Source organism: Sus scrofa, chromosome 14 (assembly GCF_054392235.1).
Source record: "Sus scrofa isolate SSC_HxYL_T2T_F1_AM1 chromosome 14, Sscrofa_HxYL_maternal_Yorkshire_Landrace_v2.0, whole genome shotgun sequence".
Classification (NCBI taxonomy): domain Eukaryota; kingdom Metazoa; phylum Chordata; class Mammalia; order Artiodactyla; family Suidae; genus Sus; species Sus scrofa.
In genome coordinates, this window is record NC_139396.1 from 158991891 (window position 1) to 159015415 (window position 23525).

At 49.3% G+C, this 23525-nt stretch overlaps 1 protein-coding gene across 14 annotated transcripts in view; it reads left to right on the forward strand.

The window, feature by feature from the left end:
* DOCK1 (dedicator of cytokinesis 1) overlaps positions 1-23525 on the forward strand; it is a 539709-nt gene that overhangs the window by 188147 nt on the left and 328037 nt on the right. For all 14 annotated transcript variants that reach the window (XR_014827178.1, XR_014827177.1, XR_014827179.1 and 11 more), the window contains exons 24-25: positions 3125-3195; positions 6344-6450. Coding sequence is in view for 6 of the 14 variants with exons in the window: in XM_084995915.1 (XP_084852041.1) it covers positions 3125-3195; positions 6344-6450 (178 nt within the window). In the remaining 8 variants the exon portion in view is untranslated. The remainder of the gene's footprint in view (positions 1-3124; positions 3196-6343; positions 6451-23525) is intronic.

Below are 23525 nucleotides of genomic sequence, written 5' to 3' on the forward strand. Positions count from 1 at the left end.
CAGCCTCCACCTCCTGGAACCCGCTGAGATGTTCACCGTCTCTCTAGTTTTGCCTTTTCTGGAATATTTTAAAAATGGAATCATCCATGTGTAGCTTTGAGTTTGTCTTGTTTTACATCTCAGAATGCATTTAAGATCTTTCCAGGAGTTCCCGTCGTGGCGCAGTGGTTAACGAATCCGACTAGGAACCATGAGGTTGCAGGTTCGGTCCCTGCCCTTGCTCAGTGGGTTAACGATCCGCCGTTGCCGTGAGCTGTGGTGTAGGTTGCAGACGCGGCTCGGATCCCGCGTTACTGTGGCTCTGGCGTAGGCCGGTGGCTACAGCTCCGATTGGACCCCTAGCCTGGGAATCTCCATATGCCGCGGGAGCGGCCAAGAAATAGCAACAACAACAACAACAAAAAAGACAAAAGACAAAAAAAAAAAAATCTTTCCAGGTTGTGTGTAGTAAGGCCTTGTTTTTTTTTTTGTTTGTTTATTGCTTTTTTTTTTTTTTTTTTGGTCTTTTTAGGGCCACACTCATGGCCTATGGAGTTTCCCAGGCTAGGGGTCCAATCAGAGCTATAGCTGCCGGCCTCCACCACAGCCACAGCAATGACAGATCCAAGCTGCGCCCGTGACCTGCAACACAGCTCACAGCAATGTCGTATCCTTAGTCCACTGAGCCAGGTCAGGGATTGAACCCACAACCTTATGGTTCCTGGTCGGATTCGTTTCCTCTGCACCATGACGGGAACTCCAGTTTTGTTTTGTTTTTACTGTTCTTGCTGAGCTGTGTTTCACTGTATGGATTCACCTCTCGAGGAACAATTAGGTTCTATTTTTTGAGGCCCCTCCCTTGACAGTGGGGAAGTTCCCAGGCCAGGGATGGAGCCTGAGCCACAGCAGGGACAATGCCAGCTCCTTAGCCTGAGGCCACCTGGGAACTCCCGAGGTTCCAGTTTTTGACAATTAAAAATAATGGTAAATATTCTGAAACATGGATTTGTGTGAACCTTGGTTTGCACTTCGGAGTATTTTTCCAGAGTTGCGGATCTCATTTTGCATTCTGACCAGTAGCATCTGCAAATAGCCCTTGGTAGGATCCGGTTTTTCAGGTTTTTTGTTTGTTTTTTTCCTTTTAGCAATCCTAACAGATGTTAGTGGTATCTCACTGTGGTTTTAATTTGCGTTTTTCTGGTGACCATTGACACTGAGTGTCTTTCAAATGCTTACTTACCGTTCATCTGTCTTAGGAAAAAGTGTAGTTTCAAACCTTTGGCCCGTTTTGGGGGAAGATTGCTTTTTTATCATCGAGCTTTAGGAATTCTTTGTACAGGGCGGGTACAGATCTTTGTCGGATATGTGATTTGCAATTATTTTCTCCTGGTCCGAGGCTCCTCTTTTGTTATCTCAGCAGAAATCCTTTTGAAGAGCCCAAGTTCTTTATTTTGATGAAGTGAAATTGATCAGGTTTTTCCTTTTACGGATTATGCTTTTGGGGTCATATCAAAGAAGTCTTTCCTTGGCCCAAAGTCAGAAGTATCTTCTAGAAGTTTTATAGTTTTAGGAATGTAAGATCTGAGAGTTCCTGTTGTGGCTCAGGGGTAATGAACCTGACTAGTAGCCATGAGGACACGGGTTCCATCCCCAGCCCTGCTCAGTGGGTTAAGGGTCTGGCATTGCCGTGAGCTGTGGTGTAGGTCGCAGACGTGGCTTGGATCTGGCGTTGCTGTGACTGCGGTGTAGACTGGCAGCTGCAGCTCTGATTCAGCCCCTGGTCTGGGAACCTCCGTATGCCATGGCCGCAGCCTTAAAAAGACAAAGAAAAAGAGTGTAAGATCTATGATCCGTTTAGAATGAATTTTTATGTAGGGTGTGAGGTGTGGAAGGAATTTCATTGGGTGCTGGGGGAGGCGAGCCTTTGTCTCTTTGCTGCAACTCAAGCGACCACATATATTCAAGGTATCCCGTTTAAGGTGGGTTTCTGCCTACTTGCTCTTGGAAAACAGCGCTAAAAAGTCTTTCTGTAATAGGTGGGTTATTTTCCAGTGTTCATGATGTTATCCAGTTCTCTTTTCAATTCGATTTTGAGCTTTATTGCAGCCCCTAGAGGTATTTCACATGAGTGTTATTTTCTTCCATTTCATTCAGGGATGGGGGGGACCCAGCCTGGGAAAGGGGTTACTTAGAGGCAGACGGGGACCTCGGCCAGGGTCAGAACCCTTGAACGCCAAGACCTTTTCCCAGCCAGGTACAATGAGGGGGTTAAGGCTCTGGCTTCCCACCAAACTGAATTTTAATTCTCGCTGGGTTCTGTATTAGCTGTGAGCCGGGGCAAAGTAATTAACATCTCCATTGTCAGTTTCCTCGCCTTCCAACACAGCTCACTCCCTGTAGGAGGGCTGTTGGAATGAAAGATAACATATACACGGGTCCAAGCACAGTGTTACATAATAGAGCATGTACGAGGGTCTATCGTTCTTACCATCACTCTAGTTTTTGAAAGTGTAGGATTTCTAGAAGATACAGAATGTGAATATAGGAGATAACGTTACCACAGAGGAAAGTGATTTCAAGGTAAGAGATGTACAGGAGATCATTTTGAGATTGGAACAAAGGCAGTCACTCTTCTCGTTGGATGCGATAGAGCTGCAGCGAATTGGATGGAGGAAGATTCCTGAGGCGCCCGCCTTTATTCGCTCCAACATCCTTGGGGTTAAGGGGAAAATCTCATAAGAGCTCAGCACCCGCCAGGCAGTGGGTGAGCAAGCGAGGCGTCTTGGCTTCTGTTAATATTACTGTTGTTGTTTCGTGTCAGGATCACCGGGGGACAAATCTCCTTTTTCCCCTCTTTTCTCACTGTGTTTAAAGGTCAGCGTCTCACGTAGGAAGTGTGGCCTTTGTCTTCTTGGTGCGGGTGGTTCTCTTTTCCTTTGCAGTTTTCATTGTTTAATTGTGAACAATAATTCGTGAATTTTATTGTATTTCTAGTTGCACAGCCATCATCACAACCTAATTTTCGAGCATTTCCATCTCAAATCCCCAGCCTGTCCCCAGTGTGCCGTTCTTCCTAGTAATTACACCTTCATATTAACCTTTGGCCGCATTGGGCTCAGCTTGCTTCTTTGTTCTTGGTTTGCAGGGGGCAGCACTGAAATACTTGCCAACTATCGTCAACGATGTGAAATTGGTGTTTGATCCCAAAGAGCTCAGGTAAGGAAGCCGCCAAGGCCAAGGCGTCCCCCGCACCAGGCTTGGCCCCCTTTTCAGCCTCTCAGTTAATGAGAGGCTCGGGGTCCATCTCGTGTCCGCATCGGTCAGTGCCCTGGACCATGGATTCTAGAGGTGGTGTCCGGGACGCTTTGCTACTTATGTCTTATGGGGAAAAGGCATCGTCTGCCCACAGTCCAGTGTTTTCTTTAGAAGGTTGTTTAGGGAGTTCCTGTTGTGGCCCAGCTGCTTGAGAACCACATGGTATCCCTGAGATGCGGGGTCCACCCCTGGCCTCGCTCAGTGGGGTAAGGATCCGATGTTGCCACAAAGCTTCGGCCTCGGTCGAAGATGTGGCTCGGAGCCGGTGTTGCTGTGGCTGTGACGCAGGCCTGCAGCTGCCACTCTGACTTGACCCCTGGCCCTGGGAACTTCCACGTGCTGCAGCTGAGGCTATGAAGTGGGGGCATGGGTTATTTATAGCCTCACGTTTATATAATACAAACCTGACATCCTGTATCCTTGGGAGTTTAACATTCAACATGCGGGGCTGTGCGGTTTGAGTTTTGGACATGGGAGCTTTCCCATGTGTGTCTTGCCCTCGGGCCGTGGGCCTCAGGCCAAGTGCCCACGTGTTGTCCCCTCACTTGGGAGTAAGACAGAAGACCAACAAAGCCAAACTCTGGACAGCTGGACCTCGGCTTTCAGCCTGAGCGGTCAGGCCGGGTGTGGACTGCTCCCTTCTGACTTTGCCACCCTCTCTGTCCAAGCCCAGTTGTAGCTGTTTCCACACAAGTGTGTCTAACAGCCCCGTGAGCAAGTGGGTGCCTGGCCTCTGGGACCCCAGGTGTCCAGGCTCAGAGTCTGTTCCTTGTTTGGCTTGTGATTTAACACTGGACTCGATAAACTGTCCGTAGGTGATGCCACCACCTGAGCAGGCAGAAGAGCCGCCTAAAGCCTAGCAAAGGGCCATCTGTCCCTCGGGTGGTGAACCTGAATGAAAACTGGTCACCCTTCCTGTACTTTATGTCCCATCGGACCCTCATGCCCTGGACGTGAGAGGCGAGGGGCTCGTGGGGAGCTGCTCTCCCCCCGAGTCATCATGTGTCTGAGGCACCTGAGCATTTAGTGTCCTGCACGGACGCCTTTATTTTCTGCTCCCAGGCATGGATGATGCTGGTCAGAGCTTCGGGGGCCCTACCTGAGGACCGGAGGAAGGGACGGGCCTGTGGCTGCCCTCCGGGGTCCCTGCAAGGCTGCCAGACCGTGGTCCACGAAAGGGCAGTGGCAGCGGCCCCGGGGGCCTTGCTGCATCTTGGCTTCTGGCCCAGATCTCCAGTTAGAGATGGGGGGAGGGGCCCAGCCGTTTTGTTTTTTTGTTGGTTTTTGTTTTGGCTTTTAAAATTTATTTATGTATATATATATATTTTAAATTCAAATATAGTTGATTTACAATGTTCTATCTCGGTTGTACAGCAAAGTGACCCAGTCACACACCATTCCCTGTGCTGTACAGCCATCTGGCTTTAACGATCCCTCCAGATGCTTCCAGGGAAGGCCCCTGTTGGAGGAGCTCAGATCTGGAGAGCCAGAGGACATGGGCAGCTGCGGGGGGTGCTGTGGCCCTCCTCTGGGCCTGTCCGTGGGGCGCAGGGACCAGGACCTCCCTCAGAGCGGTGGCGTCTGTGTTCACGACTGGGGCTTGGGCTTGGTGCTTGGAGGTCCAAGGAAGCCCCTCCCCAGGACCAGTCCCCCTACTCTTGGGCCTTTTGGCTCCTTCTGCACACGGGCGTCCTCAGGAACAGCTGCTCCACTGATTTGTTAAAAAGGACATTGCAAACCATGGGTGTGTTTTTCCCGGTTTAGAAAATTGATTCATGTTTTGATGCCACCGAAGAGAATCACAGAGGAGAATAACTCAAGCTCCACGAGGGCCTGGATCCTTTTAGTCGCCTTATGTGTGCAGTGCACACACACACACACAACATACACCCCTGAACACCTCCACATGTTACCTCTTAACTTTACAGCCAGCTCTTGCCCTGCAGACACCTGGTTTTCCCACAGTCGTGGAGGACGTGTCTGCATCATGACAGTCCTTTCCCGTTAGAACCCTGGCGTCGCTCTAGGGACAGTGACTCTCGCCCATTGGCAGTCATTCCCCCGCTGCCTCCCCAGCCTGGGCATCCGCTCCTGGACTTTCTCCAGGTGTAGACTTGCCTCTTCAGGGCACTTCATGTACGTGGCATCACACAACGTGCAGCCTTCTGTGATCGGCGTCTTTCACGCAGGGAGCCTCGGTTGATGAGTCAGTGTCCCCTGTCCTGGTTGTGGATGAATCGTCTGCGTATAGACTACACTCTTTTCCTCCATTCTTCAGGTGATGGACACTTGGGATTTTCCACTTTTCAAGTGTCACGAATTAGAGCGCTGCTGTAATTCATGTACAAGGTTTTGGGTGGATATCTATTTTCATTTCTTTTGGGTACATACTTAGTTTTTTTTGTTTTGTTTTGTCTTTTCTAGGGCCGCATCTGTGGCACATGGAGGTTCCCAGGCTAGGGGTCTCATCGGAGCTGCAGCCACCCGCCTACACCAGAGCCACAGCAATGCCAGATCCGAGCTTCATCTGCGACCTACACCACAGCTCACGGCAACACAGGATCCTTAACCCACTGAGCGAGGCCAGGGATCGACCCCACGACCTCATGGTTCCTAGTTGGATTCATTAACCATTGAGCCACAATGGGAACTTGGGTACCTGCTTAGGATGGAAATGCCAGGTCACATGTTAACTCTGTTTAACAACTGGAGGAACTGCCAAACAGTTTCCCAAAGGGGCCACACCATCTTGCATTCCCACCAGCATGGTGTGAGGGGTCCAGTTTCTTCGCATACTAGCCAACACTCGTTACTGGCTGTCTTTTGACCTCTTCACCATTGTAGTGGGTGTGAAGTGAAACACAGCATTTTAAAGCATCATGCTTTTGGATGCGGTTTTTGGCCCATGTTGTGTCATGGGCCTCATCCAACATCCTGGTGGCACTTAATGGCTGTTGATTGAGCTTGGAGCTCGGTACTGTCTTGGATCCCATTGGCTCATTTTGCCGTCTAGCCTTAAATGCTTCCCCTTGTGTTTTTCCTTTTATAGCAAAATGTTCACTGACTTCATCCTAAATGTTCCCATGGGTTTGCTGACCATTCAGAAGCTATACTGCTTGATTGAAATAATTCACAGTGACCTCTTCACACAGCATGGTGAGTGGAACCCTGAGAATCTTCAGATGCTCCCTTTGGTCATTGTCTGTAGACCCTGCCCTTCTGAATCTTCTCTTCCTTTGTCAGGGGAGTGGGGAGGTTGCTCCAATTAAAACAGGTCCATTAGAAGGCAGGGAGATGGACGTCTTTGCAGAGAATGGGAACGGACATACACTGCAGGTATAGATCATTGGGAAGTGAAGGCGTAGCCTCGGAGTTTGTAATTTAGGTGCATACCGAAGCTCCGAGGATAATCAGCATACATTGTAGCCCTTAGGATGTGTGATGCTCTATCCTGGGGAGGCAATCACTGGCTTCCATGATTGCAATGAAAAATGTCAAATTTTCTTTATATTTAGAAGCAACAGCTCTGGCTCAGCCTGAACTTTGCATTCTGTGACAGGGATTCTTCCAACCCTTCTCAGAAGAATAAGAATTTTAGTGATTCCTCCACGCATTCATCTTGAGAGCACCTTAAATTTCCACGCATTATCGCCGTACCCTTTTAATTAATCACTTTCTATTTGGACAGATTGAATTACTGTTTTACACTTGTCAAGACGTTTTATCAAAAGCTTAAAACCTTTGCCTAATTCCACCGCCTTTCTCAGAGACAGACATGCAGACGGTTGAGTGACATTCTGACGGAGAGGCGTCGATTTTTTCTGTGCCACCTGTGTCCAGATGTTGGACTTTTCCATTCATTTTCTTTTGTCTCCAAGACGGGTAGTGTTTCAGGAATGGAACAGCTCAGGCCTCTCGAGCGCTCACGTGTGTCTGAATGAGTCCTTCGTCCCACCTGGACTACCCTGAGTTTTTAATCTTAGTTCTTTCTAAAATTCATTGGCATCTCCCCTCACAGCGAAGGCTGATGCCAAGAGGAACCGCTAAGACTTCTTTGGGGTGGGGGGTATTCTTCCCGAGGAAGCGCATCAAACTAAGACGTGAGTGGCTTTCTGCAGGCCTTCCAGACAGACATCCGTCGCCCTTCCTATTTCTCACTTGAAGCAAAGAAAGGCTGTTGTTGCCATTGCTTGGGCCTCAGAGCGCATGAATCTCCTTTAAGGCAGAAATCCTGCCGGTCCCTATACTGCTCATGTTCGAGGTGCCTTCTGACCGCTGGGGACACAGTGGGGCTCAGGGGAGCATGATGCTGGGGGGATGCGTGGGGACACTGCTTCACTGTGTGTTCCCATCTGGACTAAACCTTTATGCCACTGCAAGTAAAATCCCCTGAACGTTTTACATCTGGGTCTTGTTGGGTAGGCGACTCCTACCTCTTCTAACCCTCCAGTCCCAAGACCCACAAACACACATCCCACCACGGTCACCACTGGTGACCTTCACTGTGTCAACAGTTGTCCAAACGTAACAGCTCTCAATGGACGGATGGTGCTTGGCTTTTACCGAGTGTTCATCTAGTACCCTTGAGGTGATAGTACATGGATTTCGAAATTTCTGTTGCAAAACTTTGCTCCGCATGCCATGTGAATAAGATGCCTTTGAGTGAGGACCTCAGGCAGAATGAGTTCAATTAAAAAGATTTAAAGTAAATCTTCTTTTAAGAATATATTTCAAGGAAATATTTTCTTCCATGGGAACTTAGCTCTTTAGCTAGTAGATAGCTTGAAGGCAAACTTAGTATTTATAATAGGGAATCACATGAGCCTCGGTGTTTGGCGATGGTGGTTCCTTTTAACCCGCCCCATTTCCGTTTCATTCTTGTTCTAAAAGTCTTTTACCACATAGACCGCCTCAAGTTCTGTCTTGGACGTATACAGCCTGCAAATGCTTAGGCTTGTTTGATTAGGAGTTACCAGGTTATTTGATGTTTTGGAATTATCAACTTAATATCTTTCTAGATATTACAGAGGTTGGAACTTAATCCTAGCGGGTCCTTGCACCCACCATGGTAAATGAGATCAGGGGAAATATATGAATCCAAAATTATGATGGACTAAGTGAGCTAAAATTAGCCAGAATCTTTTAAGTTTTACAGGCAACTCCAGGGTCGTGCACTCAGTAGACACTGTCTAAGCCATAATCAGAAGCTCATATGTCCTTCCAGATGCTTCCTGGTTGCCTGGAAGCATTTCGGAATGCATTGTCCAATGTGAAAATGGCCCCATTTATAGGCTTTGAGTTTTAAGAATGCTTCTGAGTAAAGAGAGCAAGCACAGCCCTGATTTTTCTCATCTGCAAGCTCCCTGCTTCTTCAAAGTTGCCCAGACAGCTCAGCCGTCTTACCTCCTTGTCAGGAAATACTTATCAGTGGAAATCTTCCGGTTGGTCTGTTCTCAGGAAAATGTCATTACTTCTGTAAAACACTCTGTGCCACGTGTGGTGTAAATATTTAAAGCCAAGCCATTTTCTGAGGAGATGTGATGGCGCTGGTTTTCTTGCTTTGTTCCATTTCTTGTTAATTTGTAAAAAACGTAGTGGCCCGTGTCCTCTTTCGTGATCCCAGGGGCATCAGTCAAATGAACACCCTTTGTGTCTAGATTTTTAAAACGTGTGGTAACTCAATTTATCTGCACAAGGTACCAAAGCGGCCGGATCTCTGTGAGCGTTCTCCGGGGGACGCGGTCATAGTGCACCCCTGTCTGGCTCTTCCACTTCGTCTTTTGGGCTCCGGGGCATCTCTGCTCATCAGCAGGTCTGTTGCTTCACTCGTAGAAGAGACTCAGTCGCTTTGCAGTAAAACACTTCTTCCCACCACCCTCCAGTATCAAAGGTATCCCATAGTTTTAAGAGCCTCCCTTAGGTAGGAATAGGCGAGCTGATCGGGGTGCGCTGAGGCTGGGAGGGGGTCCAGAGGTATTTTGCTCCTCTGCAGGAAAGCCTTTGCTTGCCGGGTTTGGGTCCCAGCCTGCCGAGGCTTACAGGACCCTGGGTGGCTCCGTCTTGCTCCTCTTCTGCCCTCTTACGTGGAAACTGAGGTTGCATCCAGCTGAGTTTGTCCGCTTACAGCAGGAGGTGTGTCTTTTGGCAAAGAGCATTGTGTTTGGTCCCAACCTGTGTGGCCACCAGGGCTGCTGTCACTGCCATCTGTTCACAGCTGTACCAGCTGCACACTGCTCCTTCTGAATCAGGACCTTGCAATGCCTGCTGCCTGTACAGCCTTCACTCTGGTCCGAAGGAAATGGGGCTTCTTTAGGGAGCTGTCTTTCCCATTGCTCATGGCCATTGGCCATCTTAAGGTCATGCCTCCTCGGCAGATCCTGGAACATAGTTGGTGTTGTAGTTGCAAGGGTGGCTGTGGATTTGAGTTCTGGCTTTGAGACTGGGAAGCAGAGCTCATCATGCAAGCATCTCCCCCAAATAGAAGGCTCTTCAGAAGCTGAAGCTCAGACCTGGCCATACTGGATGTCTGCTAGTGGGTCACAGCAGACATCCAGTGCCCCAGCCCAACTTGTCACCCCTTGGCGTGCATGCTTGGGTGTCAGTCGCATCAGCCTTTTCTCGAAGTACCCGTGTCCCTCCCTTTGCTTTGATTAAAAAATAAACTGAATGACAGCCTTGAATCCCATCCCGTCTCCTATACATGATTTTACTTCCTCGTTAATAAGGAACCATCTATTTCTGACCCCCTTTTCTGTGATGAGGGCCAGCAACACATGAGAGGATTAAGGCTGTCTGTGGGCTTTATGGTCAGATTGCCTGGATTCAAATCCTGTCTCTGTCACCTGCAGTGCCCTTGGAGAAGCGACCCTCCAGGTTTCATGTTCTCTGGCTGCCCCTAGTTGTTTTTGTCTTGAAGATTAATATACGGGCAGTACTGAGATTTGCCCTCAGCATTTAATGCACATTCAAGAAAAATGTTAGCCACGTCTCTTCATGGTTGAGGATTCAGTAGAAAAGTGGCAGGCTGCGCCCTCCTTGTAGAGGGCATCAGCCTGTCAAATATGAGATGAAGGAAGGCAGACCTGGACCAAACATTGAAAGGTATTATGTGATCACACATCCAGCCCTTCTTTAATCAGGGGGTGGCGCTGAGACGGAAGCATGCCCAGCTACATGCAGAGGTAGTTCACCTGATCCAAGTGGGGGTGAGGTCTTGTGTTCCCACGGGGAAGCTGGCTCTTTCTCTGAATGGCTTGATCATGGAGCAGGAAGAAGGTATCTTGGAGGGGGAGTAACTTAAGGAGAGAAGGACCAGTCTTGAGAGGCTTAAGATACAGAAGGTCATAGTTTAATTTTAATTTTTAATTTCATTTTTGCTCTGAGTTTTATTTTTCCCTTGTTTTGTGGAAAGTTGAAGTCAGGGAGGAGACAGTTCCACCCTGTTTCTGGACTCAAGACAGTTTTAAAATTATGGAAGGTTTTAAGCACACAGGAGGAGTTCCCCCTGTGGCACAGAGGGTTAAGAACCTGACTGGTATCCATGAGGACGCGGCTTCGATCCCAGGCCTCGCTCAGTGGGTTAAGGATCCTGTGTTGCCACAAGCTGGCCCAGATCTCGTGTTGCTGTGGCTGTGGCGTAGGGCCAGCAGTTGCACCTCCCATTTTACCCCTGGCCTGGAAAGTTCCATATGCCGCAGGCGTGGCCTTAAGAAAAAAACAAAAACCAAAAAAACATACAGGCAAATGAGAAGCGAGTCATGAATGCCTGTGTCCTGCTTGCTGGGCTTCAAAAGCTGTCAAGTCTCAGTCAATCTTGTTTTTATCTGTGTTCCTCCCCCAGATAGTCTGAGGAAGATCGCAGCCTTGGCAGTATTTTGTGAGGCTCTCTTCTCAAATATGTGCCTATATTCCAGGAGTGAGTGGCACTGTTAGAGAGAGGAGGATGTGCAGAGAGGCTGGTCCTCAGGCTGGTGCCTGGCATCACCTTGGCTGTTGAGGCTTCTGCTCCCCAGCTGAGGTGCACGACCCAGACTCCTTAGCATGCTGTGCGCTGACAGCCAATGAATGGGCCATAATGGCCCGAGCATGGTCTCCAGATGTGACTTGACTACTTGAAAGCTGGTTAAATAGATTATATGCTTCACCCAAGGATGACTCTTGCATATAATCTTCAGCCTGGAGTGAGCAGATTTTCAAAGCAAGTTACAAAGAGACAGAAAGGTCAAAGCTTCATAATTTGTACATTTGTAGCTTTGTTCCCATGTGATTACATTGTTGCCCACATATCTGACAATAGCTGGGACAATTAAAGCTTACATCCTATTATAGAAAGGAAAAGTTTCAATGTAATTAAGTTAAAAGCAACACTAGGACACCGCGGGTTTAGGATTTATGCCCATAAAAATGTCTGACATTCGTGTTAGGGAAATTGGAATAAAAGAAATCCACCTGGATAGCATTAACTTTTAAATCTGTCAAGGGCATCAGACATCCTTGCAAGAAGCTTTTGCGTTGAAGTGGGGGATGTGCTCTTACCCACATGGGCTCCTTTCTGACGCTGTTCTGAACCCGAGACCTTGGCCAAGCTCATTCCAGTTAACACTGAATCGCCTTGCTTTTTAAGATCTAATTTGTCCATGTTCTCAGAGGAAAGTGACCAGAGCAGTTGACAGATTTCCTTTAGGGCTTAGTGTATATTTACCCTGTGTCATAAGCAGGATAGTGTAAGATGTGGAAAGTAAAGCTTTGAAAACTTTGGGGCAACACAGTTTGTCTGTAGTCTTGAGAGTAGCTTCGTGTGATGCTCTTGGTGCATTTCTTTGGTTTAAGCTTACTAGTCATTGAGAGCCCTTTGTTTGTTTGCTTAGTTTTTCCCCCTGATCATTGGAATCTAGCCGTGAGCAGGAATGGGGAAAGTGCCATCCTCTTTCTCTGGCCATTCCTGTGGCTCTTTCCTTCAATATAACAAATGCGGTCCTTTAGTCCGTGTTGATCAGCCTCATCAAACTTCACTTGTGCTCCATTTTTGAACAACACAGAGCTTCTTAAACATGTCAGCCTGCAGAGCTTCAATTATTTTCCTCATTCTTATTTTCAAGGTGAATGATTCTTCCAGTTATCAAGCAGAGTGAACCTCTCCTTTTTAATGGTGGAAACATTAGTTACAGCAGCCCTCTAAAATCTAAGGGCAAAGGCCCAGAGCCCTATTGGGACTAGCTAGTAGAAAGCATCCAAGTCAGATTTCTAGACTATTTTCATTGTGATGAGACCGGAGATGGAGAGTCTATATCACCAGCAAAATCACGCTATTAATCAATTTGTCGTGCGTTAAACAGTAGAAAGAAACGTTGTCTGTTTAATATAGACCTCCAGTAAAGCATACCTTCTTCATGCTTTTCAGATCCATAAATAAATAAAAAATAAAATCTCCTGAGGTTCTCTCCTGTGGACAATGGACACATTTCTCTTTATTAAAGAGATTTTTTTTTTTTTTTTTGCTCTTTAGGGCCGCACCCTCAGCATATGGAGATTCTCAGGTTAGGGGTCGAATCAGAACTACAGCCTACATCACAGCCATAACAACGTAGGATCCGAGCCACGTCGGCGACCTACGCCACAGCTCACGGCAATGCCGGATCCGTAACCCACTGAGGGAGGCCGGGGATTGAACCCACATCCTCACGGATACTACTCGGATTCATTTCTGCTGTGCCACGACGGGAACTCCTGTGAAGAGATCTTAAACCCAGAGCCCCTCTGTAGTAGTTTTGTGACCTCCATGGATGTTGTACAGAAGGAAAAATTGGGATTGGGACCATCTTATGCCACGATTACTGAATGCACCCCTTGTGTCGCATTCCGGGATACTTTAATGAGGCAGTTAGCTGATGACTTCTAATGAACGGCACCAGCTGTGAACCGCAAAGACTAATTCTTTAAGTAATGATGGAATATGAATACAATTTTCTCCTCTTCTGTTCTTTTTCCATGCCTTGAGAAAATTTTAATCTTTATCTATGAAGTACTGTACCTTTTCTCATCCCTCTTTGTCTATAACACTCTAGAGCTTTCATTTTATGTGTTTTTGAAAAGACCGTTTGTTAAAATGGGGCAGCCTTTTTAAAATGGCTTATTGAATCTAAGAGGGTGAACCCACAGATTCTTAAATTATATCCATTTCAATTCTGTGATAATTTGTTGAGCACCTACCACGTGCGTGGGACTGTTGGGTAACAAGTTTGAGTCCTTGGAGAGGCGTCAGAGCCATCAGTTTGAAAATGCATAATTGGAAAAGAATAACTTTCCTCATTTACAGAGACCGACCCAGGCGTTACGTAGCAAGTCCAGTGTACATGCAGAAAGCCCATGCAGGGAGCTGTCCACCACCTTGGTGCTGATTTAGGAGTTGTTTCAAATCCATCACCTACTCTTTCCATAAACTGTTTCACATCCGCCATATGAGTAATGCATGCTGAAAACTGAATTCACTTCAAACGCCGTATCAAACAAGATAAAATACAAGCATGCAAACACGTACACGCATAAATAGATTAAACATAAATAAAGCATGTAGTGTTGTGCTCATGTACTCAGGGAGTTTTCGTAGCTTTTTCTCCCCTCTTGCTGTGTGATCAAATTGGCAGTGCCAAGTTGCTCAGAGTGTAGCTGGTCTAACCTTTTTTTTTTTTTTTTTTTTTTGTCTTTTTGCCATTTTTCTTGGGCTGCTCCCGCGGCATATGGAGGTTCCTAGGCTAGGGGTTGAATCGGAGCTGTAGCCACCAGCCTACACCAGAGCCACAACAACGCAGGATCCGAGCCGCATCTGCGACCTACACCATAGCTCATCGCAACACCAATCCTTAACCCACTGAGCAACGACAGGGACCGAACCCGCAACCTCATGGTTCCTAGTTGGATTCGTTAACCACTGAGCCACGACGGGAACTCCATAGCTGGTCTAACCTTTATCAGAGTCTGCTGGCTCTCTCTTCTGCATGCACCTCTTAAGTGGACTCCTGTGCCTATTGCTTGATTTTGGGGGCATGAAGAGCCACCTTTGAAGAGGCTGCCTTGCTTATCCGTATGTAGTCCTGCTCACACTGGCACCAGGACACTGAGCCTCTGAGTCTCTTGGCTGCATGGTTCCTTCCATGGCCTTCAAGCGTAGCTCTGCCCCTGCACCATGTGTTGCCTGCAGAAACTTGCCGAGGCTGGTTGGAGGCATCTCAGGTCAGCCTGCAGTCTCCTAGGTTCTCCTAGATGTGATTTTTTTCTGTGGCATTAACCCTTCCCTGAGGAAACAGTCCTTTCCTCAAGATGGAGTGGACAGACCATTTGGTTTTGATGGTTTTTTAACTATCTAGCTCCTTGTGGGGGCAACCCGCAGAGTCGTGTGTGCTGGCCCATGTTGGCCAAGACCGGTGTTCTTGACCTTCACCCTCTAGGGTAAAAGAATGCACAGCACGCTCCAGCCTTGCTTTCCTCTCTTTGTTTCCTCATCCTTCACCTGCTAAGATTCTGCCCAAGGACGGGCAGACCTAGAGAATTCCTCTAAATGCATCAAGCCACCACCTTACCTATTCTCCATAGCTTCCTGGTCTGACCAGCACACTGTCTTCTCTGGCATTTTACTTGAGTCTTTCTCATTTTTCCATCTACTTTTAAATGGGACTCATTCGTAACTTTTCTCCATTGCCGCTTCTTTCTTCTGACAAAGCATTTATTATTATAATGCTAACGGACGTTTGACCTCTATTAATGCTTCTCCAAACCAAAGAATACAAACTCTCTGCTGCCCCACTTTCTTCTTTGAAAAGACGACACACTTTTTACTGTAGGCCTAGTGACGTCATCCAGAAGACGTATCTTGGACCAGCCTCCTTCCCTGTTGTTCTGTAGGCTCTATCGTGTCGTGGTCCCTTCCCGTGTTCACGATGCTTTTAATTGCTCTGTCCCCCTCTCAGTTAAAATCCCGTGGCGTCGGGTCCCTCAAGGCTGACACACAGATTATCTTATCTCTGATCATGTCAGCATTCAGCTAAGTGGTCGGAGGGTCTTCTGACCAGAGCAATGACAAAGGTGCTGCCTGTCTACAGGCTTAGAAAAAGTGCGGGTCCGTTGTATTTACTCCATTTACAGGCAAAAGAAACCGAAGTTCCGACAGGAAAGCTGACCCATGTAGGGTTATTCCGTGTGAACTTCTCCTCCTCTGCTACTAATGCTTATGACTTAATTGAAGTGATTCTTAGAAAAATAGATTCTGCACCTGACAGGTAAGGATAGATGTCACGTGTACATACGTGTGTGCATGTGTGCGTCCTTTACTCTAAGGAGCTCTGGCTTCAGGATCAGGCATCTAATTCTGGCTCGGCTGCTGCCTGTTCCTGTACTCTGGCTGCTGGTGCCACATCTGTAAAATCTGGACATTGAATAGATTGCTTTCTGTAGTCCCTTCCATTGCTGGCTCTGTTTTCTGCCTTTCTATTGTTGGAAGATTTCTGTGCCGGGAGAGATTCAGTAAACAGATAGAATCATGTGGGTCCAGCCTTCTTTGACTGTTGAAGAATGTGCGATTGTCTATGAAAGATGGATAGCCAGCACCCTCCGTTTATATGGCTCTTACTGTTTAATTCTCATTAAAAGTGTTAATCTGGATCTCACTTCTGTGTAACAGGCTCAAGGTTATTAAACGCACTTTATGGATCATTTGTTTAATGTGACCGAACTAAAAATTAAGAAGCACATTATTCAGCGTTCATAAAACGAATGTTTTAAATGGACAAATTCATTCTTGTATTTGCGTCCCGCTTTGATGTAGAGCCGTAATGGAGTTACAGACGGATGTTCTGCTTGGACATTTATAAGCTGATGATGCCTGCTGAATACCTTTTATAAAGATTAATATTTTTTGCTCTGTGCCCATTACCAGAGCATTAATCATCATGGCTTCAGCCGGCACCGCTGAGGAGGAACAGATGTCAAATTATTGCTGGCTGTAATCAGAGTGGATCACACGGGGGAAGGGTGGCTGGTCGCTTGCAGGACCTCTGAGCCCCTCAGCTGATTTGCGGGGAGTCTGGGGCCGAGGGCTGCTCGCGCTCTCCTGGCTGGCTGAGCTGACTGCATTTCCCTCTGCACAGCAGGAAAACCAGGACCGCTGTGCTGGCTGGTTCTGGCTTCCTTGTGGGTCAGGTCTGTGCCTTGACTCGGACTAGCGCGTGCTCACGAAGCCTGCAGTCCCGTCCGTGTGACGATGATCGGACAGGAGAAAGCCTTGGCCTTGATTCTCCTTCCAAAGCTGAACACCAGTTCATTAAAATGAGAAATCACACAGGAGGCCTGTAACATCTGCTTCCTCGCCTAATCCGAGCCCGCGCTGTCCAACTGAAATAGAATGCCGGCCACATATGGAATTTTTCATTTTATAGAGGCCACCGGAGAAGATAAAAAGTACAAAGCGGTTGGTGAAATTAATTTTAATAATGTATTTTATGTGAAATAGCATGTCAACATGACTTTGATCTAAATATTACAAGTGGCATATTTTATACTCTTTTTCTCAAACCAAGTCTCTGAAATCCAGTGCGGTTTTTACACGTACAGCGCATCTCGGTGCGGGTGCTAAAGTTTCGTCACAGATAGATCTGCGTTTTGGACGTGGAATAAAATTTGCCACTGAAAAATCGCTTCACATACCCAAGTTGTTCCCGTTGTTCCAAACGGTCGTGTCTGATCATCGAGTCAGGTGTCATTTTTTACGTTTAAAAGTCAGAGACTTACTTCCATTTAACTAAAATTGAAAATGCCTCTTCTCAGTGGCACTAAGTACCTGTCAAGGGCTTCCTGGCTACCCCCTGGGATAACAAACTCAGTTTTTTTGCCTTGTCTTTTGTTGAAAAGCCTGCCTTTGCATGATATTATTTCCGTTGCTGTTATTGACTCTTTATGGTATGTTCTACCATTTATTGAATGCTTCCTGTTTTCCAGGTACACCCGTTGTCTCATCTCATCTCACTCTCAAAGTAAACCCGAGGGGTTCATTAATAACAGCACACCCATTTTGCAGATAAGGGCAGTTAAGGCTTAGAGGGTTTAAGAAACTTGCCCAAGACCCAAAGCGAAGCGTGAGCAGGGTGGAATTGATCGTTACCTCGTGTGCGTGGGTAAACCGAACCTTCCTGACACTAAAAGCCTTTTCCAAAATCAAACAGACTGACCTGGGTTCGTAGACTTTCATTCTGGTGTTTGTCGCAGCTGTTTTGCATGTGGTTGGCTGTGGGTAGTTTATTTAAAATGGGTTTTCCTTTTAAAATCTAAGGTTTGTTGAGTTGACTGTTCTTTTCTTTTTTTTCTTTTTTTCTTTTTTTTTTTTTTTGAGGTGACAGGGGGACGGTCAGCTTCCCAGGCCATCAGTTTTGAACCTAATGGGACTTGGCACAAATAATGCATAGAAATGACATGCTGTTCTTGGGAGAGGGTGTTGAGGACCCTGAGTTGGGACACAAAACATGCCAGGAGGTTCCTCTTCCTCAGCTGCCAGAGACAGTATCTGACGCTTTCAGTAGTAGTTCATTGCAGGCAGGAGAGAGTGTGTGTGTGTGAGAGAGAGAGAGAGAGAGAGAGAGTGTGTGTGAGTGTGATTGTGTGTGTGTGATCAGTCTTCCTCTGTGTGCTTGATTTTTTTTTGTCTTAACTTACATTAAAATTTTCAGATCTTTTGTGTCATTTCAAACTTGGGTTCCACCCCTTAAAAAAAACATCTTGAAAGGGGCTGCAGTGCAGAATAAGGGAGGCCTTTTCTGAAACAAGGTTCACTTTGCCTTGGGGGGTGGGGGCTGCTGGGGGCTGGGGTGGCACCGGGAGGCAGCCTCTCTCCTGTGATACTGTGGACCTTAGTCACACGTGAACCCAGACCAACACTCCAGCGCATGCACACACACACACACACGCCGGAACATGCTGTCCGGATCAGCTCGGACACCGGACACCGTCGAGTGACACCGGGTCACTGGAGAGGCTAGAGGAACCCTGCTATGAGGTGTTGCCCCTTGAATGTCTTCCGAGGCTGGGACAGGGACCCTTGACTGCAGATCCTTCCTCAGCCCCTCACAGGAGCACAGAGCTGTGGTTGACATACGAGAAGGGACTGTCAGCAAATGTCCTTTGCAGCAGCTGTCCTGCTGGGAAGAGAGGGCTTCTCCACGTGAGCACAACCCCCCCACCCCATGCACAGGCACACACACACTTTCACTCTCAGTTTAGTGAGATGAGTCAAGCCCTCTGCCCTCGCGAAAACTGCCTTCTAGGAAAGAAGATCAGATCCCAGAGCCAGTGGTAATTTCCAGCGGTCCAGGACCTGGCCCCGAGGCCCGGCTGTCCCCAGGTCTGCCGGGGGCCGTGCCCGCACCTGCCGATCATGCTTACCAGCCTGTGCCGCCTGCAGCTTCGGTCCTCGCTGCCACTGGAGGATGCTGGCACGTTGCCTTTCTTCCATGGGGTTCTGGGACGTGTTTCTGAAGGTGCTGCTGCTTTGCGACCCTTTGTCCTTGGAGGCCTCCAAGGTGCCTGGGGTGGTCAGGGTGCGTGTAAGCAAAGCCCGGGCAGACACCTGCTGTGCCTGCTTAGGTGCCCGGTCCCATGATTGGTGTGTGGCCCGGGGCCGGAGCTCTGTCCTGGGGCCGGGAGGTGGTGGCCCTCCACGCAGGAGTGCTGGACTTTCACAATGTCCTGCTGCGCTGTCTCGGTCCATCCTCTCAGTGACGTGTGCTTGTCCCCACTGTCCCTCGTTACCTTGACCACCCAGAGGTGGGTGGGTCCATCTGCAGGATGCTAACCCCTGGGCTTGTAGGTTCTCAGGGGCTAGGACAATGAAATGTCTCTAAACATGACAAAATGGCAGTGGTTGTTTCTCCTCAAAGGAGGCTGGGTGACAAAGGAGTGAGGCTGTCACGGACCCCTGGGCTGGGTGGACAGTGGGTGCTTCCGCCGGGTGGACAGAGATGATGGAGAGCGTCTCCCTGCTGGGGTTGAACAGGGCCACTGTCACTTCCTTCATCCTGGAGCAATCCTGACAAGTGAGACCCACACACTCTGCTCCTTCCGAGGACGGTACACTCGCCCTTGCTTGTCCCGGATGAGGGATAAGTGGGGCCACCCAGGGTGCCCTTCGGCCGGAAACTGAAGGGCCGTTTCTGCCCCCTCTGAGTCCACAACAGTGTGGCTCTGATTTTCTAGGACTGTGGGTGGACCCGCCCCTGCTGCCCTCGTGGCCTGACCAGTCCACGAGGCCTTTGGCTGCTGGCCTCCCCCGAGCTTGTTTCGGAACCAGACGTTGCAAGGCCTGGACGGCCATGCCTTCCTTCGTCATGCTGTCAGGGCCCGGCCTCACCTGCTCAGCACGTTGCGGCTCTCATTTCCCCCCGGACATGTCTTTCTGGAAACTCGACTTATCTCTGGAGTGGTGGTGGCCGCAATAGGGTTGCCCACGTGGTTGGGGGCAGCCGAGGCCTCAGGCCCATTGGGTGTGTGTGTGTTGGGGGGGCGGGGTCGGATTGTGTCATGTGTTCCAGGTGGGAGGGAAGGAGGACCAACCAGAGATGCTCCCAGATCCTGTCTGAGACCTGGAGGCTGAGCAGGGCTGGACTCAGCTTTGCTGGGGGCGCCCCCGCCCCTTGGGTGCTCGGAGTTTGGCGTGTCACCCTACTCGGGACGCTGTGTTGTGGTTCAGGTCAGCAGCCCACGCGCTACCGAAGACGCGTGTTGCCAGCGAACGCCCTTCTGTGGGAATGACGTTGGATTAGGGATGCATAGGGGCAGCTGCATTGCCAGGCTGGATCCACTGCCACCAGGTCCTTCCCTCGTGGCCTTTCCCTTGGACTGACTTTGTCCTTGGTCGGCTCGCTGGTACCTCTGCACCCTCCTGCGCTGGCAGCTGCCTCGGCTTGGAAGCACATCCTTCGTGATGAGTTCCAGGGTCTGTGGCCTTTGGAGAGACACTGTCCATGGGGCCCTTGTTCCCACTGGCATCGCAGGAAGGGTTGGGTGAGGAGGTAAGAGGGCATCACACGTGTGACGGTCCTGAGATCCAGGGGTGCCGACACGGAGGGCCTGGCCTGGTGCCCCCGAGACAGCGCCTTCCCCTTGGGCTGTGCTCTGGCTCTCTGACCGTCTCTGACGCCCGACATCAGAGTGAGCGAGGCTGGCCTGGCCTCTGCCAGGAGGATGGACAGCACTTGAATATCTGCCTTACCTCTGCCCAAGTATTGGTTACGGAAATGGTGAGTGACCGCAATGAGTACATGCATGTATTCATCGGACGGAACTCATTCTGGAAAAAGAGAGCCGCTGTCAGTCCTCATCTCGGGGTTAAATCAAAATAGAGTTTGAAAAAGCCTTAGCGTGAGCTTCCTTCTTGCATCCCCCTGGAAGGCAGAAGACGGGCCGGCCGTGCGCTGTGCCTGCATTTCCCGGTCCCCACCTGACGCCCGCCTCCATCCCCAGGCCTTCTCCACCTCCGAGCACTTCTTGGAAAAGTCTTCTTTTTTTTTTTTTTTTTTTTTTTTTTTTTTTTCCCTATTTCTTGGGCCGCTCCTGCGGCATATGGAGGTTCCCAGGCTAGGGGTTGAATCGGAGCTGTAGCCACCGGCCTACACCAGAGCCACAGCAATGCGGGATCCGAGCCGCGTCTGCAACCTACACCACAGCTCACTGCAACGCCGAATCCTTAACCCACTGAGCAAGCGCAGGGACTGAACCCGCAACCTCATGGTTCCTAGTCGGATTCGTTAACCACTGCGCCACGACGGGAACTCTGGAAAAGTCTTCTAAGTGGATTTCTGCATACCTTCAGGAACCAGCCTGGTGTCACATGCTCACTTTTTTTTTTTTTTTGTCTTTTTGTCTTTTTGCCATTTCTAGGGCTGCTCCCATGGCATATGGAGGTTCCCAGGCTAGGGATTGAATCAGAGCTGTAGCTGCTGGCCGACACCACAGCCACAGCAACGCGGGATCCGAGCCGCGTTGGCACCCTACACCACAGCTCACGGCAACACCGGATCCTTAACCCACTGAGCAAGGCCGGGGATCGAACCCGCAACCTCATGGTTCTTAGTCGGATTCGTTAACCACTGTGCCACGACGGGAACTCCACTTTTTTCTTATATTAAAAAAAAAGGAAAACCTCAGGAACCATTAATGCAAAACATGCTTTTATGTATCATCAACACTGGAAATCCTCAAACGTAAGATCCTAAAAACAAGCTCAGGCTGCCGGATGGTTCTGAGCTCTGCTGTCTGTTCTCTCTTGCGCTCTGCGTGGTAAAGGGAGCGAGAGGGGCTGGGCTGATTTCCTCACACACACTGGGGTCGTCAACAGAGTCCACACTGGAGCGTGGGTGATGAGAGGTAAATGGGATTTCCCAGGTGGAAGAGATAATTAGTCACTGCATTTCATCTCGAGTTGTATTTGTGTCTAGTTCGTTTATTTTTCTTTAATTTTCTGAGCATCCTTTCTATGATTCTGTCCGAAAAAAACAAGTGAAAACCTAAGCGAGTTTCGATCCTTAGATCATGAGGCTCCTTTCATTTCACGGCCCTGCTTCTGGAGCCGTGTCTGGGCTGTTTCCATTTTCTCATCCCACACAGGAAGCTGCCTTAGGAAGGACTCGGTTAGCTTTTAATTGCCACATTCCAGGGCCACGCTGTTCTACCTGTTCTTGCCGCCGCGTTTGGCCGCGCTGGCCACCTGCCCTCCTTGGGTTCGGGTGATGTCGTCCTCGGCTGCCTCGTCCCCCATCTGTCCTCGCTCCACCTCCTGTTCCGGTGTTGACATTCTGATTGCTCCTCACAGTTTTTCCTTCTCATTCTACACCCCCCTCTGTGATGGTCTGAGTCCCACACTCGGCATTTGTTATGGCCTAGGGCTGTTGTTTCTTCCTTCAGTAAGGCCCGGACTCTCTAAGGTCTAGAACTCTCTCTCCATTTGGGGTGGGGAGGGGGGGGACTTGGATGTCCAGAAGGCAACTCAAATTCAACTTGTCCCAAACCAAATTCTGGTCCTTTTCTCCTCCCTTACACGCCCTCCTGCTCCCACTCTCCTCTCCGTGGCTGGCATCACAGGGTACCGGATGCCTCATTTCTGGGATGCTGGGCGTTGTGTTTGACTCTCCTTCAGCCCCCATCCTCTTGCCCAGTTAATCGCCTACTGCTGTGTTCAGCCTGCCTCCAGTTTGCTCTGGCTCAAGGCCTCTCCTTTCCAACTCACCACCGATGCGGGAGGTCAGGCCTTTGCTGTTTCCCGCTTGGACTGTTGCAGTCGCTAGCTGCCCAGGTCTGCTTTGCCCTAACCGAGCACCGTCGCGGAGGCTCGCTCTAGCTTTTCCATCTCATCCTACCCCTTCCCCGCCTGCACCTTCCCATCCCCCACCTCTTTTGATCCAGTGCTCTGCTGTGTTTTTTCTCGTGCTCCGCATTTGAAAGGAACAACGGTGGCTGCGCTCCTTTCACCTTAGAGAACTGGTGTTGTCAACAGCTAGTCCGCTTTGGAGGATAGGATTTCCCAGTTGCAGGAGACAGTTCGTAGTGGCATTTCATCTTGAATCTTGTTCAGGACGAAATCCAGCAGCCTGTCTGGACTTTCATCCTGCCCCTCCTCTCCACACCCTCCTGAGCTGTGCGTGTTCATGACATGTCACAGGCTCCTGTCCCGCTGACTTGGTATCTGGGGACCCTTTTCCTGGATTGCCCACCCTGTGAGGGAGATTCCTCTTCCCAGCAGGTGAAGGGACTGTCTTCCAAAGGAGGCCTCCTGAACTCTCACCTCCAAGGTCAATACCTTGTCCCACTCCTCTCTCCCTCACCTGCCTGTGCATCAGCCCAGGGGTCTTGGAGGCCAGGAGGGGCGGGGGCTCTTCACCAGTGTCACATCCTTATGGCTAGTGCCCCATTGAGCCCCTGTTTGTGCCAGGCCAGGCCTTTAAGCTTCACCCTGCGGGAGTGCATTGTGCCTTACAGCATAAGGAGCTAGTGCCACCGTGCCCCTGTTAGAGGTGGGGAACCCCAGGCTCATGGGGTCAACCGGCTCACCCGAAATGACCCTGCAAGGAAGCCAGCAGGCTTGAAACCCAGACAGCGTCACTCCTAAGCCTGAGCTCCCAGCCTTCCACGGACTGTCCCTCTGCAGGTGCGAGCCCAGCAGAAAGTTTTCCCTGAGTGATCAAGATCCAGTTGCGGGG